At 42.2% G+C, this 20,467-nt stretch overlaps 1 protein-coding gene across 4 annotated transcripts in view; it reads left to right on the forward strand.

Moving 5' to 3' along the window:
- ptk7b (protein tyrosine kinase 7b) overlaps positions 1-20,467 on the forward strand; it is a 73,703-nt gene that overhangs the window by 31,627 nt on the left and 21,609 nt on the right. For all 4 annotated transcript variants that reach the window (XM_027277313.1, XM_027277315.1, XM_027277314.1 and 1 more), the window contains exon 3: positions 19,015-19,314. In XM_027277313.1, the coding sequence (XP_027133114.1) occupies positions 19,015-19,314 (300 nt within the window). The remainder of the gene's footprint in view (positions 1-19,014; positions 19,315-20,467) is intronic.

Here is a 20,467-nt window from a genome sequence, read left to right on the forward strand (position 1 = left end):
GAAAACCAGAAACATGCAACACGGTGAAACAAACTGACGTATACTGCTGCAAATGACTGAATCAGATGGGCTGATGTAACAAAACGGTGTCAACTGGTAAGCTAGCACAGTAACAAGTCACTTGTCAATGCAAAACAAAGCAATTATAGACAAGAGGGAGGCAACATCATTTCATGTGCAAATGAAGCAATGCAAAATGTAGTGGGGATGAATGAGTCTCTGCTTTGATTTGAGGCTTTTTGAAGACGCACTTTCTATTATATTCTGTCCCTCGTGTTGTTTTTGAAGACTGACACTTTGTTTGCAATGAAGTTGTTCATAGCAACAAATCAACACTTATGCTAATAAGTGCTTAATGTTACGATGTTGGTCCAATTCCAAACATTTGGATTGTTTTTTTCCACGATTATATCTTTTTTTTTGTGTGTGTGTTAAGTATCTTATGATGACACATCAGCTTTAGACTGAGCTGCTGGCTCCATCCAGCAGTGAGTGCAGCTCAAAAGTCTGATCATATGTAGAAATCCTAGGCTTTACAAAGTTAGGACTTAATGCGGGGTAAAAGTAGTTGATTGTATTATACAGAGCAAGTGTAGCTGATAAATTCAGCTGGGCCTTCATGTGGTTAAGATGAATTAAGCATCAGCTGGCAGACAGACTCCAGTTTGCAATCTTGTGTTATGCATGAAGTGGCTGCCTATTCTTGGACAGACCACGTCTTCACTTCCATGACGTAAGACTGTCTTTAAGAGCCTCTACCACAGTTAAAATAGGTCAAAACATGCTCATGTGTCCATTAATATCTGGGCAGGTCGCCCAGTATAGCCTATATGTGGGGAAACACTAAATGCCTATATAGTGCAAGCTCTGTCTTCTCTGTATCTGAAAGGGAACCAGCCTGTATGAGGTGGGTAAAGATGGCAACCATTATGGGACAGCAGCCATACCGCAGTCTCTCAGACGGGCAGGAGAAGTCAAACAGGAAACAGCATTGTCCAATCGTGCTTTAAGACTAGACAGGCTCTGACAGAAAGGCAGGGAGGGCTCCAGGTTCTCATACAGGTAATTGGCTGTCGGCATGGGGTACGACACAGCGTGAGACCAAATTCTTTATTCCAAACACACACACACACTCTTCCTCTTCCTCTTCCTCTCCTTCACCTTTGAGAAAACGAACTTTAACAACAGCTGCTGCCCTGTGCCCAGTTAGTATTCACACACAGCCAAGCAAGCCAATTAGTGGCCTTAGAGCGTATAATTGTGTGTCTGTGATTCTCTCTTTGTGTGTGTGTGTGTGTGTGTGTGTGGTGTGTGTGGTGTGTGTGGTGTGTGTGGTGTGTGTGGTGTGTGTGGTGTGTGTGGTGTGTGTGTGTGTGTGTAGGTGTCATTTCGTTAAGGCTCAGGGGGTCGCGCCACCTCCTGCAGTGAGGTGTCTCTCCCCCGAGTGTGAGTGACAGCATGCTTGGAGGGAGGCCATTGTGCCAGTCAGGCCTCACTGGTTCCCAATGCTGTTTACATTTAAGAGGAGAGGAAACCAGTATGTTGTCTTCTGTGTGTGTGTGTGTGTGTGCAAACTGAGAACTGAGCAACCCATAACCCTCTTGTCACATTCCATAACTCGTAGAATTTTTTTATATTAATTTGGTGAAGTTTATGGAGTTATTGCTTCTGTTTTATTCTGAAATATTATTTCTGAGGGTTTTGTAGGTCAAAAAAAGTTTTGTGTATCAAATGTTCATCATAGCGGTGGTGTGATGGATTTAAGGCTAAGACAAGTATGTACATCTACAGTCCTTATTTTGGATATATTATCCTCAGTGTAGTGTGGACTTGCCAGGGCAAACATTCTCTCCTTTACTATTCAGGAAGTGCCATAAAGAGAAGTGCTTCCTGTACTCAAGAGGAGAAAGCATCTATCCATTATGAGAGGAGAGAGAGTGAGCGGTGAAATAAATGTCTTGACAGAGACATCGGACTGCAGGACCCTCACATCATGGGATATTCTCACTTGAACAAGGTGGCTGAATGTGAACTGTTAGATATCAGCCTGTAATGCTTACTTTAAGTTTAAGAGCACTCAACATGATGATTTATGTGTTACATGAACTTTGTTTTTAAATTAAGTAAGGAAATACTCTGATCATAATGATATTGTGAGAAACCTAGTTTAGCTAATCGTTGCGATGAAAGAGTGTGATAAGCTCGAGAAGCACAGCTGGGAACATCTGTCTTTAAAAAAAACAACTAATTTCATTCTGCCGTGCTCCACAAAGATCACAGAGTGAACTCCATGTAACCATTGCATTTGGAGAAAATGAAAATGTATTCTTTTGGAAAATCGCTATTTCGTGGCTTTTATTGTCTATCCAAACCATGGACTGCTCTGCTAACTCGGTTATCTAGAGTAAAACACAAGTTCAAGTTTGCACAACTGCATGTGTTTTTTTTTTTTTTGTTGTTGTTGTTTTTCTTTTTGGCACAATTCATTTACAAAAACCACCATTCTTAAAGTGAATAAATCAACACCAGTTGGATCGATGTTCCCCTGAGTTCACAATAAAAAAAACATGATTTATAAAAAAAATTTTTTTAATGGGATATCTTATCAAAACAACCCAACATCTGTTTGATTGATCTCCCATGGAGTGCACGCGACAGAATGTGATCAAATAAACACTTCAGTCACAGCTCCCTACATGTCTATTTCCAATTACATGTTCATGTCATTGGAAAAATTGGTCTTGTTTTGAATTCTAGCTTCTCCCATTTCTCATTTCATTTTTAAAAAAACAAGCACTTAAAGTGTTTTCTTCAAAATCATGTCTGTCTTCAACGGGTTGCTTTCATGGTGGCCACAAACTGTCTGTGCAGTACTTCACAGCTATGTGAGTTTGTCCATTCTTCTGTCCGGACAGGTCAGTTGATCCCTGGACTGCTTCATTACCAGTGCAGAGCATCCATGCACACTACAGACATTCAACAAATATTATTATCTCAAACCAAGTGAATCAAGTTGTTTTTATCTTCAGACCAGTGACTGTTCTGAAAAGGAACCATGAATCTCCACTGAGCCTGAAGCGTAGAGGGGGGAGGGGGCTTTTGTTGGCTGGTCAAGATCACCGCAGGTCTAGCCGTGGTCTGTAACTCCATACACTGGCATCCTCATTATACCAGAGCCCTGAGCAGAAACAGACCGTCCAGATGAGAGCATGCTGTCAGTCTGATCCCCAGGACACTCAAAGGCAAATAAACAGAAATATCAGCATGCATCACACACGATCTCCATTTTGTCTCTGTTTCTCTCCACATATCAATCTGAAGTTTTACCTCCCTCTTTTCCTGTCTCATTTCCTCCATTTCATCCAATTTCAGAAACATCTAACATGGACATTTGTAGAACAGATGTAGAGATGGATCCCAGCTGTAGTGTGTTCTTTTTTTTTTGGAGGTTTGATGAGTTGAAAGACAAATGCAACCCGCCTCTCTCACATTGGCCAACTCCATCATTGTTAGGTTCCTGGAAAGGTACAATGGAAAGAATGTTATGGAATTAGGATCAATTGTAATTAAGGTGGTTTTCCGGAGGAGATTATGATTATTCCTTTACCAGTGCAGCATGCAGACAGCGATCTGCCTATTGTTGAAGTAAGACTTTAGGTTGTGTAGCTTGTTGATTAGTTTTTTGCAATATACGAAGGTGAAAGCTTACTGATAGCTTGGAGCCTTTATGTTGTTTGATCAGGAAGGTCGTACACTGGACCAGTTGTACCCACGTCTTAAACCCCTTTGTGTTGGCGTTTATCGGTCACACTTATCCCTAAGGAAGTCTGCCTTCCTGTCGTATCTCAGATCCTTGCTCACACCGTGTTAGTGTCTAGATGCCTATCAACAGTTACGGTACCTGGGCAAACACTCCAAGCAGCCACGACGTGGACAGACCAAACATTTCATTTCCTGTCCAGAGACCCCTAATCTACAGTGCATATGAGGTGCTGAGCCTGCAGTAATCTGGCTTTAGTTGATACAGCCAGAGTTGTCTTATTTCTTCCGTGCTTCCAGCGTGAGCACAAAGCTCTTTTCTCAACAGGCAGGTGTGAAGCGTCAGCGCGCTGAGCTGTTGAATTGTTCATAGAAACAACATAATCACCTTGACCGTGTTCAGCTTAACCCGAGTGGGTGGAAACACGTCAAGTAGCACGTGTTGCCAAGTAACGCAGGCAATAAGTAGTCGTGTGATTGTCCATAATAATGGTGGCTGGTAGTCTGGCACATTGTAACATTAAGATTTACAACAAAGGGATTTAGCAGACACTCCTATTATGAAGGAATTGTTTCACAGATTATTCTTAATTGTTTTCCTCTTAAATTGATTCATATGTGCTCTGCTATATACTTGCATTAGTGTATCATTTATCCCTGCACTACAGCCAGCACCCACCTACATAGTCTGTTAATGATTTACGACTAAATGGAAAACAGATTATACAAGAGACTACTAAATCAGATATTCATTCGACAGGTCTGGCAGTAAAAAAGAAGACATTAGCCATTTGCGAGTGATTTCTTTTTTCCTCATGCTTCTCCTCTCTTCAGCACTGTGGTTTAAAGTAGATGCAGCTCTCTCTATGCTAATGCAAACATTGCTTTCAAAGTTAAATGCTAAGCCTCACTGGGGGTCTGCCGCGTCCTGCCCATTCCTCTGTTATTCAAATAATCGGAGGTGCTGCAAATGTCACGAACCCCCTACGGCACACACAGTCACCCCATGAGATTTTAAAAGTGGCACTTATGATGCAACGTCTTTTTGATATACTACACTACATGGCACATGTAAATACAAAGTGAGAATTGATGCATTTAAACCCCAAAGACAAATGCCTCCTAATGGTTTTGTCAAACTGTGCATAAAAAGACAGTGATGCATACACTCCTAAGTGTGTATGTGTAAAGACATTAAAACTCGAAAATGTTACTAGCTTAAATGGATATCTTTGCAGGTAGGCATACATAAACATTTGTCTTTGAGAACTTTCATTGATGCTGGGCAGTCTCGAAGGTCCTGTTAACACATGGCACTAAAATAATATTTTAAATGATCCAGTTACAAATGCACAGGTCTAAATCGAACTGTCAATTCACCTTAAAATACACTAAGAATAGAAGTCTAGTAAATACAGGAGTCCTCATGTGACATTTGAAGTGCTGATAGTATCATTGTGTGTAGGATTTAGTAGCACGTAGTGGTCTAGTTGCAGATTGCAACCACCTCGACTCGCTCTCTCCTTGATCGCGTGAAGGAGAAAGTCTCATTCTAACTACATTGATAATTATTTTCAGGTGATAAGACACTGGTGAAAACATAGTTGTGCGTATTCAATTTAATTTCTGCTGTATTCTGTAAATGGAGCCACCAGATCTTACATTGGACCTTTTTTAACTGTGAATGGAAAAAAACAAAATTCTAAATACTGTTTATATGCCAAACAAGTGTTTTTCACTCCATGCTTGAAGTAAAACACCAGGTGTGTTTTTCAGTATGTCACCTTGTAAATTAAGATTAAATCAAACAGATGGTCATTTATTGCACGTCTTAAGCAGATTCTGATGCCATCTGTGAGCTGCAGTCTCATCTGGGTCTAGACTTGAACTGAGTATATTTAGAGAGGATACCTGACCTGAACAAGGCATAGTAAACCTAAATAGAGTACAGAAATAAGGCAATCCCTGTTTTCTTGCTCTTCATGATGTGCAAATGGACCACATGCTGGCTTGCAAACATGACGACACAGAGTGTCTTCCATGATTAAAAGATAATACAACCTAATTATAATGGTTTGAGTTATAGATGTATGAAAAACATCCGTAACGATGTTGGAACGTCGCGCTCGCTGGCTCTTTACCTCTCATAATAGGATGCTTTTGATGTCAGATTTTATTTAGATGACACAAACATTCTCATTAAGTGTGCAATTAGTTCCTTGTGTGTCTGCTCTGCTCTTCGTTAGATTGCTGTTGTTTGGAACTGGTTGTGTGTTTTGCATTAGCGAGGCTGAGGTATATTTGTCTGTTACTGTTTTATTATTGCCTTTCTCATACGTTCATTTTGATTATTATTTTGATTTTGAGGTAACCTTGAAAAGTTGTTAAAAGAATATAATCCCACTACAAAAAGTGCTGTGACATGCTTTTTGTTGTAGCTGATGCTGCTATCCCCTTTTAATCAAGCTTTTTTTCATTATTGTTAATTTAAATAAAATACATCGCTGTGGTAATAAATCAGCACATACATCTGAAACCAATGAGCACTGTGGAAAATGAAACAAAGACATCTTTGCTCATCTTAAGACTATGTGTTTGCAGTATTGGAGATCTGCCACTCTCCCCTGGTGTTTATAGAGCCCAAAGATTCATAAAAACACACACACCTATGTGGTCCGCAGTCACAGGGTCCTTTCTGACGGCCGGAGAGACTCCACTGACTGCAGCTACAGTAGACGTCTGTCCAGAAAGGTTGTGGCTAATTAAACTGTGGTGACTACACTGAGCTCACTTTGCAGAGCCAGCCAAGCTCTGCTAGGAAACCTACACCACAGAGTCGACCAGTCCTGGAAACAACCTGGTTGCCAGGTTTGTTTGATTCCCTCCTGCCAGCGTCAACATCTGTGTGTGTTTGCGTGTGGGAGGAAGGGAGGGAGAGGTAGATATAGAGAGCCCGGGAGGCCACCCATGTCTTAAATCCATTTTTCTAAAGGAAGGTTGACACACGCTGCCTTCTTTCCTTCTTTCCTTTCATGAACTTGTATGTCAAAGGTCTGGTGTTGTTTGTGTCTTTTGTCAGCTTCATTCAAGGTCAAGGCCTCAGGGTGCATTCACAGGGAACAAAAGCAACAAATACAGTTGCTCAGCTGAGGATATTGCAGATTTTGCTTTTTCCAGGGGGATGCAGGAAGCTTTTAAAAACACACTTTCAGAGGCCAGTGGTAGCTGGATTGTTAAAATGTGAGAGAGACAGCAACACAGAATGAGAATTTAATGCAGTCCTTATTGTACTCTGGAGTCTTTTTAAGTAACTGATAGAATTTGGCTCTTAAGAATGGGCATGTTCATCCATCCATCCATCATTAACTATTCCATCTTGTCGTCTCTGTAATCCGTCTCATTAGATCATGAAACTGATATCACCCTGACATAGGAATCTAATTTAAAACTTCTTTTTTAATTATCCTGCTTCAATATATTAGCAGTAGGATGTTGCAGCAGGAACGTGGCATTGAATTGACCTAGAATGAAATTGTAATACTCCAGGGATTGGTTTATCTCTCACAATCTCCTTCCCTCCACAGTGTGAGCTACAGACAGAGTAATGACTGAAGCAGACTCTCTTTTACAGCCTTCATGAAGCCGTCTGAATTTCTCTGGGTTTAATACAGACTCTCACCAGAATGAATGAAACAAGCGTTCAGACCCTCCTGTTCATCTTATTTCATTTAATTCTGAAAATCGTCCCCTCTTTCTTCCCTCTTATCTCGGCTCACTTCCCTTCATGTTTGGTAGTTTGCCAGGGGGATTGTAGAGTGCCACCACATTCCTGTTTGGCACTCATGTCTGGACATAGCTGAGGAGGTGCAGGCATTAGCCAGAGCCGCCTGCAGAGAAGAGACCGGCACTGGCAGCCAAGGACTCTGTGCCCATCTGCTGCCAGCGCCAGCGAGAGAACTATCATTTATTACCTCCACTGATGCGAAAAGCAGCTCCTGTCACTCTGGAGACATATTGTCCCGTCATTGCTGCACTCTGTAAGGTTTCCGCCCCAAGTCTGCATGTTTGGCTTCGGATGGTGCAGCGGAGGTATGTTCCCCCCTTCTTTCTGTTTAATCCATCCAAATTGTCCGTCCTTGCAGATCATATTTCAGAAGGCGATTGGAAATAGCATCCCACTTCTTCCCTCTGCTTTATCTCATATCTGTCATATTACTCCATCGAGGTGGCGTCTACAGGCCTACAGAGGAAGATTTAACAATGCAGCCAGCTTCAGTTCTCAAACTCCCACTTTCGAATTCAAAGCGGACTGTGTAGTCTGAAACATCTATCAGACGTGTGTTTAGCCTGGCTGCAAACTGCTGAGCTCCTCTGTTCCACTGTGACTTAATCTTCCATCTTTGGCTCATAATGCTGGAAAAATATTGTAGAGTGTGACCCCAGATGTTTAACATTACTGTTCCTTTATATTTAGTTTGATACTAAATCCTCTGTTAATTTTTGCTCATGCCCTTTGCAGGATAGTTATAGCACTTACTTGTGTAAACAGTTTGCATTAGGCTTTTGTGTCGGCCCGTGTGCAGACTCTTTGTTGTCTATGTATATGAAAAAAAACCTAAACATACGTAGAAGAAATGGCAGCCTTTATTCTCCACTGCTGCACTTTTCAGTGTTCCCTCTCAAAGTGGTGTCATTACTGGATTAGTGCCCAGTTTTTCAGGACCAAAGAGACAGGAACGACCCAACCTGCCTTACCTGAGTAACGCCTAATCCGCCTTAATCTAATAATTGCTCCCATATTCACTCTGTCTCATAAGAGCACAGCTGCAGGGGACGGCTGTGGCTCCAGATTGCTGTGCACCATGGGTAATAATACCCATGGTCCTCTTTCATGGCCAGGATCAGATCTGTGGCACCGCACTGGTTTTTCATCATCATCGTTTGGGCGTTCCAGACAAATTGCATAACCTCATCTCAGCACTTCTTTCTTTCCTCCGTGCCTGTCTTGATTTCTTTCTTGCTTGCTCTTGATTTCTTGTTTTCTTTCTTTCTTCCTTTCTTGTCAGCTCTTGCTTTGTCCTCAGCATACGTGGGTTTGCACAGAGATCCATTAGGCTGCCTGTGTTTCAACAGTCAGCCTTTTATGAGTGGGTGTTGAAAATCAGTGAGAGCTGGCTGTGCTCAGATGTCTCTATTTTCGATACAGCATGACAGTTCTGAAGGCTGGTGCAGAGGGACAGAGCAGCGGGGGGTGATGAGAGACGTGGCTCATATCTTCTCTGAAAGGCTTCTTCGTGTTCTGAAGCTCCATCTGTCGTAAAGCAAGCATATCACGCTCCGTGAAATGCCATTTAACATCACGCGATAACATGAAATATCGCGCTTGAAGCTTTGACCTTTCATCCATAACTCTGGCATTCAAAGTCAACATTTGAAAGCTGTACTTTTTAAAAAATTCCTATTCATTCTGTTTAAACCCAGTACAGCACAGTTGCAGACAAAGATTTGGCTATACTAATTTTGCTATTTTAAGTTTCTTTTGAAAACCTCAGTAGTAGTTTAGAATGCAAAAAGAAATGAAAAAAGAGATGTCCAGTACAGCATGACATTGTGATGCTATGGTAATAACCTTAGCAGTGAGATAAAAGAAGAGTCAACCCTTTGATGCAAAGACATGATGTAGCGTTAAATGGGTGTACAAAATGTGCATAAAATCAGTTATAAGTTACTTAAAGTTACTTGTATTTTCGACCTCTTTAGAAAACAAGTACGAGCAAAGTCCAGCAAATATTTTCCTATATTTGTTATGCTTACATTATGAGCTATGATTCTGACTCTTTTTCCTGCTGACTACATAATGGAGATCCCTACTAGTGTTCCTCAGGGGCCAAACTCGTCCCAGTGAGGAGGCTGCAGGCCTCATAGTACGACTAATAATGATCCAGTAATGGCCTAGGTTGGGTGGCCTATTAAAACAGTCAAAGGAGCGTTTGGGTGGGGCTAAGCCAACACTTTGATGCTGTTGACCACCTTCCCGTGCGCTTATTAAGAGATTTATGGCTGACGCCTGTTTTTCCCCCCTGCTGCTCACACCGTTACATGAGTGTTTTTATTATTTTTCCTGTCATGGAGGCCATATGGAGCACTTCTTCATTTCAAAGGCAAGAGGTGTGCTGGCAAGCAGCGGCTCGTTAGGAGTGATGAGAGGGCATTTCAGAACGATGTAGGAGAGGGTGACATACTTCTGTCAAAATGCCATGTCAAGTATTTTTCTGTAGGGAAAATGATTTTCTAGGATCCAAAAAAACACAGCTATGGTACAATCACTGTCATGTTTCTGACGAAAGAGCTAATTTTAGGAGTTGTCAAAAGGGCTAGAAACTCCACCGAGGCGTCATGAACGTTTGAGGGAGGAGCGAAGCAAAACGACAGAGCGCTCGGGTCCACCTGGAGAGGTTGCATGCCTGTTGCCATGCCAATGTTGCCTGATAATAAGCTGGGGAGAGGGGTCTTTGTCTGGTTGGTGCAGAGCCCGCTCCCTGCTGTCAGCAGTAAGACGGAGAGCACAAACTGATAGTGATCTCAGTGAGGTTTGTTATAATGAGCCCAGCCCTCTCTTTGCACACGAGCAAAGTCACTTTGCAGAGTGAGACTTCTCTGCAGTGCAATTACCTGGTACAATAAGAGCAGCGATTGAATTAAGGAAGCGGGTCTACATAGCCGTGTTAGTGATTTTAAAAAAAAAGGCACCCCGTCTCTGCTTTGAACATGGTTTTCAATTAGAGGCAGAGGAATGAACACAGAGATGTGCTGTGCTGATGTATGCCTCACAGAGAATAAAACACTACCTGGGGTCAGTTTTTTGGATGTAATGGAAAGAGACAGCAGGGACTCATTCTTTTGTATTGCTTTGATCCCTTTCAGCTTGATAGAGTGGCGGTGCCTCTGTTATAGCTGTGGCTACAATTTGTCTCTCATATCATTTATGAAACCCTGAACACAGACTGCGCATTGTACACAGTAAGACTCGTGGATTGGGCACAAACCACAAAAAAAAAATCACCTGGTTTTGTCCAGAATAAGAAAATGAGATACTGTGTGTTAATTGGTGAGTTTTGCAGGTGTTAATAGGCACATTTCGTTAACACTGAACTGAGCAAGGCAAGCTCTTCCCCTCTGTTTCCAGTGTTAATGCGAAGCTAAGCTAACCAGCTCCTGGCTCTAGCTTTATATTTAGCTTTGTCTGTTATATCATTGTGGATTCAATGTTTTGTAGTTTAGGACAAAACAAGGCATCGCGTTTCAGTGAATTATTCATCAATTAATCAAATAAATTGGATTGGCCAATAATAAAAAAAAAACAATTGTTAGTTGCAGCCCTACAAAAGCTGATGGAGGTCAATTATGAGATCAGACTGTGGTGAACCAGCCTGTCACTGCTGCTGCAATGGTTTGACAGAGACATTGTACCTGTTCTTGACTGCGTCCTGTTTAACGTCTCCGCTGTCAAGTTAAATAAGGCAACCCGACCTCTTTGTTTGGGCGGCATTTCAGCTTCATGCACTGGTGATTTCTCTCTGTGTAATTCAAGTTGGAGAACACAAACCGTTGCTGACACACAGCATTGTTAAAAATACTGACCAAGAAATCAGTGAAACGTGAAAATGCACTTCTAGCAAAATAAACCCCATCTGACATCAGTATCTCAGATCACTTCTGCTTTTCTCTTAACAGTTCTTTGATTATAGACCAAAGCTTTTGCTTTAGTATGTTTCGCAACCACAAAATCTTAATTGTTAACCATGACACGTGCTCCAACAGTCTCGTGCGTGCATGTGGGTGTTGTGATGTGTGCATGTCTCTGACACTGTTGCAGGCACACATGTATCTCTATATTTCGTGTTTTAGATGGAATTTAAATTGCGATTTGTCATGATACTAATAAATCAGAATGCAGTTAATCATACAGTCTGACCTGTTTTATGCTCTTTTGGGTTTTTCCACTGTGTTTATGGGACCATAAACGCTGTGAGTTTTAAGGAAGCTCTTCTGCCCACCAGTTTTCAAGGAGGCATTCAATTTATCTCCCTGACATCTTGGTCCACAAACACAACCGAGGACGAGGTTTATCACGGTCTTTCATCTGAGGTTTTATTTCAGGTTTTAAACACGCACTTGCTTGATTTGTGACAGATGGTTATCGGCATTTCTGTTTCCAAATGCCAACATGACATTCATTTAAGCTATTGCCTCAAAGATTTTATCATGACATGATGATTTGTTCTATAACAAATATCTGGCAGTCATACGGTTACCACTAATGGCTAGGGGAAAGCGTAAGAAATACTTTACAGTAGACATGGCATTAATTGTGCTACTGCTTACAATTGATATGGGTTAAATAGGGTTTCCAAACAATATCTAGAATCATCAAGAATGAATAGGATTGTATCATCCTATGGGTCTGCTATATTGGTGCCAATCAGTCTAATGAAGACACTTGGCCAAACAAAATGTAATATGTGTCTGGTCAAAAAATAGTAAACAAGACAGAATCTGAGCAGGCCAACATTTGTTACTTGATAGTTATGATGCAGTTGTTGATGTTTGATACCCAGGGCCTCCTCCGCTTCTAATTAGAAGCATTGATGCACGTCTATTCCACTCACGGTCTTCTCCCGACAGCGAGGATGTATCTCCTCTTGCTCCCTCCCTCGCTCCGTTTGACATCCACCCTAGTGGGAATGCTAATCTTGTTAGCTCGGTATTCCAGTTAAGCAGCAGGAATCTGCCGCGATTGCTAAAATTGCTGGGAATAAAAATATGATCTACACCCCCCCCCCTCCACTGCTGGCAGTCCTGACCTGTTTAATGGAGCACTTTAAAGATGACCTCATTACCCGACCTGGAGGATGAAGAGGAGTATCCACTTTGATTATTTTGAATGTTAACTTTTTCCTCCAAAAGGTGACCGGAGGGCAGTAGAGTTATGTCTCCTGTCGTGTTTGACCGTGTGAACGAGGCAAAGCAGCTGCTAAAATAAGAGGAAAGGCTTTGAACGAGAGAGGAGCTTACATCAGTGTTCTCTCTCTCTACCCATCGTTTGCATGATGAAAAATTGATGACATGTTTTTCCAGCATGTGCTCATCGTGTAGACTCTTGTCTGACCTCCAGATTGCCGTGAACTAAAAAAGAGATTTCATGCTGCTTTCGAAATCATGCTGCATCTTTCCTTGTGATCTCATGTGGACTCCTGGAGTTGTTAATAATTGATCTGATCAGAGTCACACTGTTTGTTGTCAGTGTGTGCAGTTTGAGCAAAGAGGGCTGATGTTATCTGGAGTCTCACTACTCGTATCCTTAATTGGGTTGTGTAGATTTTGTGTCTGGGGAGAGGAGAGTAATGAAAACAGAGCAATCGTGGATGGTAGTCGTGTCTTCATTAAGGATGGCAGAGGAGATGGAGATAACTTACAGACTTTAAACTCTTGAACACTCTTGAAAACAGAGTTTTAATGTTTTAATTTTTAAGATTTTGGGAATTGCATGTCACCGAGGCCGAGTTGTCATTAAGATAAATGTCTAATAGCAGCCATGTTGAACGCTCCAATCACTGGTCTCACGCTCCGTCAGCAGCACTCCCTCCTGTGACACCAAGTCTCCTCGCTCCGCTGTCCTGTCACTCTGAAACATTTCAGAGCAGCTGTCACGCTTCGACACGGTCCACAGAGAGGCTGTTAAAACACACACATACGGGCAATTCGAGCTCCCACGACGGGTGTGTCTGGTGCCAAGCATTCGTGGGCTCTGCTGTTCGTGTCTGTGCGTGTGTGAGGGTCTTCCCCTTTAACCTCTCGTAGCCTCAGTCCTGTGCGTCATCGCTGGTTGCCATCACCCCGCAGCACTTTGAGCGATAACATTGTCATGTGTGACGGCCTGTTGGAGACACACAATCCTGCATCCAGCATCGTCACTGATAAGATGAAGACATCTTTGATGTCACTGGTTATCAGAAGGAAATAAAGTTCTTATCTTAAATGTTTTCATTCAAACATACAACTTTTTCCCTACAATAAGAAGCAGTGTGTAGTCTGTATGAAGATTACACAGTTTGTCTTATCTGGATATTGATTTCATTGTTAATGTCCACAGATAATGCACACACACTCCCACAAACCCTCTTTCTTTGACTCCGATTGTGCATCTTGCATTCCTCTCTGTACTGATACAGTGTAGTGTGTCTTGACATATAATTCAACTCATCCACCTCTGGCTGCCCGTGCCAACAGACAGTCGAAAACCGAGAATGGAGGCGTGGGTTGCTGATGAGCCCATTATTGTGGGTTCTTGCTGTCAGGCCGACTTAAAGGCGACTTCCACCTGACAGCCCTGACAGCCGAGCCAGGCTTAATGGGGTCGGCAGTGCAGCAAGTTGAAGAGGAGAATCCCTGTGTGCAGATATTTTACCCCTCTCAGCAGTTTCCCCCTCCATCTTTAACCTACTTTTCTGTCTCTTCCAACTTCTTTCCAGATACCTTGATTGAAATCCAGGGAAAGTCCAAACTATTTTGAAAATGAACAACTATTAATATTTAATGACGATCGCAGCTCATCCGGGTGCATTAGCGTATCCGTCGTAAGCTTTTCCGGGCAAGTGTGTACTGACTGGAATCAGATCCAGACATCTTTTTTTTTTTGTTCTCAGCTTTTTTTTTTCTTTTTTTCTTAATCTGTGAAGAGAACGAGGCTCCGAGGAGGAAGAGTGCTTGTGGCGAGAACACTTTTTCCACAGCTTTGATTAATTAAGACATCGTATTCCTTTCCTGTTATGAGGCCTTCTGGTTTAGGAAAAGACTGCATTTTATATTAATTGAATAATCAGTGAATCAGTTTCACTTCTTCTAAAACGTGATGTGTTCTCTTTGTTGGCTGGTAGGCAGACATCCCCTCTAGAAATGTATTAAATACATTTTTTAGACTAAACTATTAACCTTAAAAACAAATCAGTAATAAAAGTATGAATAATTAACTAGTAATTAAAGCTCTGCTTTTAAACGGTGCTCTGTGAAGGGTTGTTTACATTCAGTGTTTCTCACCAGAGCTCATTACTGTGTATCCTTGAGGTATAACAAACATGTTGAATGCATTTCCTTCCTCATAAAACACTCGCAAAGCCAATTATTTGAATGTTCTCTAAATCAGTATTGTTTACATCCATGTTTGCTAGCTTTGCAGTCTACTAGTGGACAAAAACTCCACAGGGCACCTCTAATGATTTATTCTACTCGACTGTATTTCTTTGTTGTGTAGTTAGTTCAGTTGCAGACATGATCCGCCAGTTTAACCTTTCATTACCTCAGTCTCAGGATGATTTCATCACAGGAACATTCCCATCCCGTCTCCTCCAGGCTCGCTGTTTGTTTCCCCTTCATCTCTAACTATCCCTTTCAACCACTCTCACTTTGAAGGGCCCTCAGTGGGACTTTAGATAGCATTTGCCCTGCTTATCTCTTTGAAATGTCACTGCGTGACGAGCCAGACATTCCCTTTCCTACGGTCCTTGTGTGACTCTGTGAAAAGCATGACCTAAATAAACTGCACTGATTCGGTCAGACAGACAGAACTTCAGATGTGTTTCTTCTGCAGCACGCCTACGTTACAACAATACAGAGCAATCGGGGGTGGCAGCTGTAATTTTATATATGTGATAGTGGTCTCTCTGGTTGGTTTTAGAAGCAGGGTGCAGTGAGTTTGAGATGTAGGTCACGGTGCCTTCCTTGTTTGAACAGTACAGTAAACTTGGCAGATTTCCTCAGACGTGATAGACTGTGCCTCACTCGACTATCTCACTCTCTCTCGCTTGGTCTCGTCTGTCATCCTGTGGTATGTGAAAACACCTTATCTGTATGTGCTGTCTCTGCTGGGACTTTTCCCTCAAGTCATTCACTATTTAAACACACACACTCTCTCTCTCTCACTCTCACACACACACACACACACTGTATGTCAACATGCATCTCAAATGAAACCATCAACTGCATGCCAGAGCTCCGCCGTTCCTCCTCCAAATCTTGTAACATCAGCGTACACAGAGGAGGCTCAGTGTGATCGAAGTTGGCACGCTACCTCACAACCCAGCTGTAAGCTTGGCATGGAGGCAAGGCGCTGTCTGCAAACATTACTTGATATATTGTTCAAGGTGGATGTTGGGGATGACTCTGCTGGTGTTTCAACCCATCTGCTGCCTTTTATCCCAGTTTTACGCAGATGGAACAAATTCACAGACCCTTTTGGAGAGATGTTAGAGACCACTTACTGATACAGAGGAGAAGTTGAAACAGTCCTTTGTGCAATAAATCACGCAAAGCAACTGTACCAGAGCTTATTTGCAGGTGGTGGAAGAATGATTTATGAACTGGGGGTAACTGTTATCAGTAATCAGTAAATCTCTTGATCATTTCTCATCAATAGATTCCTATTTAGTCTATGAAATGTCAAGAAATAGTGAAATACGTTTATTAAAACTTCTCAGAGCCCAGTGTGACGTCTTTAGGCTGCTTGTTTGGATTAACTAAGTATCCAAATTAAAAGGATCATAAAAATGGAAAAACAGAAAAATCCTCACAAGGTGGAACACATTTGCTTGATAAATAATCTATAAATTGTGTATGAACACAACTTTTGATAAGCGTGCATTGGGCTACAGCTTTTGTCTACAAGACCATCATCCCATGTTGAGACAGAGTATGAAAGAATATGAGAATAAGAGGCACGATTTGATCATAAATCTCTTTGGAAATGATGTAAGATGGTTGGCACTTGGTGGCATAAATTGAAATGAAGATGGGATGAGTCCCCAGTGAGATATTTTGTCTGATACAGTCAATCATGTAGCAGCAGCAGCCGTCTCTCCTGGAGGCTGTAAATCTCTCCCCACGTGGTGTTTTACAGTTGAAATAAAGGCCACAGTGCTGTGACCTCTAATACGGTGTCTCCACGAGAAGAAAATCAATCAGTGAAGCCATCGATCCACCTGTCTGCCAGACCTGCTGAAATAAAAACAAAAGTATGATGGTCTAAAAATCATAACATTGGAATAGCTGTTCTCCTCTATAATGTGCTCACATTGACATCAAGATCCAAAAGTGATTTACATGGATAAAAGTGGTTTATGCAAGAAAAATGTATAAAAGTAGTTTTTCCCCTGGGCTACACAGAAGCATTGCTGATGTTAATGTCACAGCTGTGGGTTAAATCCTCTCAGGGACCCTTTTCTCAGCTCACTCCAGCATTCTACAAATGCTGTGACCTTGTCACGCTGAGCATGTTTGTGTTGGTGCTTTGAAGGGACACGTTTCTTGTGCCAAATTTCGACCGTGAGACGTCTGCGGATTCGTCCCATTGTGGGAAAACACGTAAGGATGATTGTTGTTTAAGTGTCTCAAACAAAGGAGTCGTCGCTCACGCTTTAGCTAATTTTCTTATCAGGATGGCTCTTGTAATGCAGTTGCTGGCGTGATGAGTAAGGAGGCATTCATAAGCGGTTTTCTGCTTCAACACCAGATTAGTTCTGGTTTTTATCTGTGAGGGAGGTGTTAACACATATCTCTTTACTTTAGCTGTAGGCTTTCATCTGCAAGAACACACCAGACATTGTTCTTTATCTTTGGCAACGTATGTGAATCAATAATGCGTATCTCCAACACTTATCGGTGATATAATGCACAGTCTGAGCTATTTGCCTATCTTGCTTGTGATATAGATGTTATTTCTGTATTTTATTCACCTTAAGCTGATGTTTCAGTACATTTTTGCCTCTTCGCTTTCTTTTCTTTGAAACGATGCAAATAATTTCTACTCCTGTCTATGAAACATGAGGCAGCTGTCATGTTTGAGCAGCTTCTCTGCTTTGCGGCGTCTTCTTTCTGCCTGCCTGTCTCTCTGTGCGTCGGCTCAAGCCACCTGCAGCTGAGACAAAGATGGCCTGATGAAGAGATGGACAGGTAGGAGAAGGACAGGATCAGTGGGATGAGGAGGGTCAAAGATGAAGGAATTATCTTGGCTCATCTTCAACAGGCTCCTTGATTTAACATTATTGAAAGATCCCCATTTTTCTTGGCTTCAGTCCTACAAGAGGGCAAGACCTTCACACACACACACACCATCATGCAGGTGTAGGTATGCTTAATTGACTCTAGCTGTGGACCGTTCCTTATCATAACAAACCTTGACATGAGGTATGATAACAGTGTGTTATGCAGGGCACATGAGGGCCTGCCTTGACACACGATGAACATGGTTCTTGATGAGTAGATTTGTTTAAACCTTTCTTTGTCTTGCCACATTTTTTTTTAAAGAAACAAACATGAGTGTATCTTGCCATGAAAGATGTATTGGTGATCTGAAATAAAATTTAATCTGAGGTAGACACAAGAATTATTAGCCAGACATGTGTGAGCATATTGCACTGAAATGGAATAGTGACAACTTTCTCCAAAGGAAACATTTGTGTTTCTGTATAAAATATGAAGATTAGTCTGTCAGCAGATGAGTAGATTAGAACTATGTTATCACATACTACGACAGTGTTGTTGCTCTGTCAAGTTCTAGTAGTTAAAATAATAAAAAAAAGATGGAGGAAAACAAAAATGAGGGGGAAAAAATCCTCTCTAATCGCACCATGGCTCCGTTCTTGTGTTTTCATTTTGTTTCTCCTAATCTCCGAGCTTCTAACTGTAGCATGTCAAAATAGCTGCGGAGCATTCTTGCAGCCTTTAGTCCAAGTCACACTCTTGTCATTTTCTCCACTGAGATGTGGGTAAGTGGAGCAGAAAGCATGTCTCTCACACAGAGCTTGTACACAGCATCATGAGGGGAAATAAACGATTTTAAGTGCGCGTGAGGGATGCGTGAGCAACACATCACGTCCTGTTTGAGGGAGATGGCTGTCTGAAGTGATGGCACATGACTGTGAGACAGAAATGGTGTGTGTGTGTATGTGTGTGTGAGTGAGATCACCCATTCACGTCACAGCCTTGCTAACGGGAAAAGGTATTTTCTCCGCGTTGGGTCTGATAATTTTACGACAAAATAATTCACAGCTAGCCAGTATTGTCTAAACATCGCATTCCTCCGCGAGGCTAAGTGGTCACCATGGCACACACTTAATGAACGGAAAAAGCAGTAAAATGTTAACAGCAGCCCCATTCTAATCCTCTGTCATTTACTCTCTCTCTCCTTCCTCCCTCTTCCAGTTCTGTCCATCCAGGCTGCTGCTGCCATCCAGTTCACCAAGGAGCCCAAATCCCAGGATGCCTTGCACGGCCGCAGTGCCATGCTACGCTGCGAGGTCAGCGACCCGGCTCACATCACTTACAGCTGGCTCCACAACGGCCAGGCCCTGGTAAACAGCGAGAGGCGCTTCCAGGAAGGCAGCAACCTCAAGTTCACCGCCGTGGATCGGCGGCTGGACGCGGGGAACTTTGTGTGCGTCGCGATGAACGCGGCCACGGGAGCTTTGCAGCACTCCACCAATGCCTCCTTCAATATCAAGTGTGAGTGTTTCATTTCAAGGCGTTCTCACCCTCCATTTTAGAAAGGAAAAAAAAAAAGAAGAACCCTCCCCAGTGAAAGTTGCTAGCTGACAGGGTTTCATAATGGCAACGAGGGTGTGCATCCAGTTTCTGGATCAAAAAAGCAAAACAAAAGTCAGAGTATAAGATGACAGGTAGTATGAGCTGAAGGAATGTTTCCACCTTGTTGCCTTGTTCTTTGTGGCTTCCTCTCCCTCTCTCTCCAATGGAAACTAGATATGTGTGCCACCAAGCATGTGTTTCTTGTTGCTTGTATCTTTTTTCTTTTCCTCCGTTGTGTAACACTCTTTTCCCATATACTATCAAAAGGCTTTTGTCTGGAAATTACTGAGCAGTGTAATTTGCTTTCGAGCTATATAATTATTTAGGTTCAGATTAACACTGCCCTCTTTCCTCCAGCTTTTTATTTATGTCAGGCTTTTCACTCCGTCACTTTCTAAACATTTTATCCTGTTAATGGGGCTAGTATCGTAATTTGTTGTTTAGCCTCATAACCAAACCCCAATGACCCTCTTAAGTTTCAGAGGAAGCCATGGGAATTCTGCACAACCCTGTTTTGGATAAATAACAACCTTGTTCATGTATTGTGAAAGGCCCTCAGGTACCAGTCGTTACTGAAAAGCCTTTGTGTCTTTCAAACACTGAGTTTTGGACAAAAAGCAAAGCAGAGTGAAAAATAGCTCCATCTGGAATATGTTGTCCTCTGTAGCTGCATTCAGCCGCGAGGTTTTTCTTTGCGGTGATGTTAATTGTTCAAAGGCTGATTATAAGAGCAGATGAGTGTCCGGACCTCCAAGTCGCAGAACTGAGACAGACACAGAGGGACAGACAGAGGGAGAGAGCAGAAGTTTAACCCCTGCTCTGTGATGTGTCTCCACCAGTGGATATTTGTGGTCTGTGATGTTGAGCACCGATTCTAAACGATTAAAAAGTTTCATCCAGATAGAGCGAAGAAGCACATCAGTTTTCCAAACCACGTCTGATCTGAAGGGAACTGCTTTTATGCGTTGCAATTAAACATGATCTAGTGTGTCAATAAAGTTCAACTGACTTACTCCCACAGATGGGAAAGAGGAAAAAACAAAACAAAAAAACGAGTTAGACATGAAGCACC

Source organism: Larimichthys crocea, chromosome III, assembly GCF_000972845.2.
Source record: "Larimichthys crocea isolate SSNF chromosome III, L_crocea_2.0, whole genome shotgun sequence".
NCBI classification, from domain to species: domain Eukaryota; kingdom Metazoa; phylum Chordata; class Actinopteri; family Sciaenidae; genus Larimichthys; species Larimichthys crocea.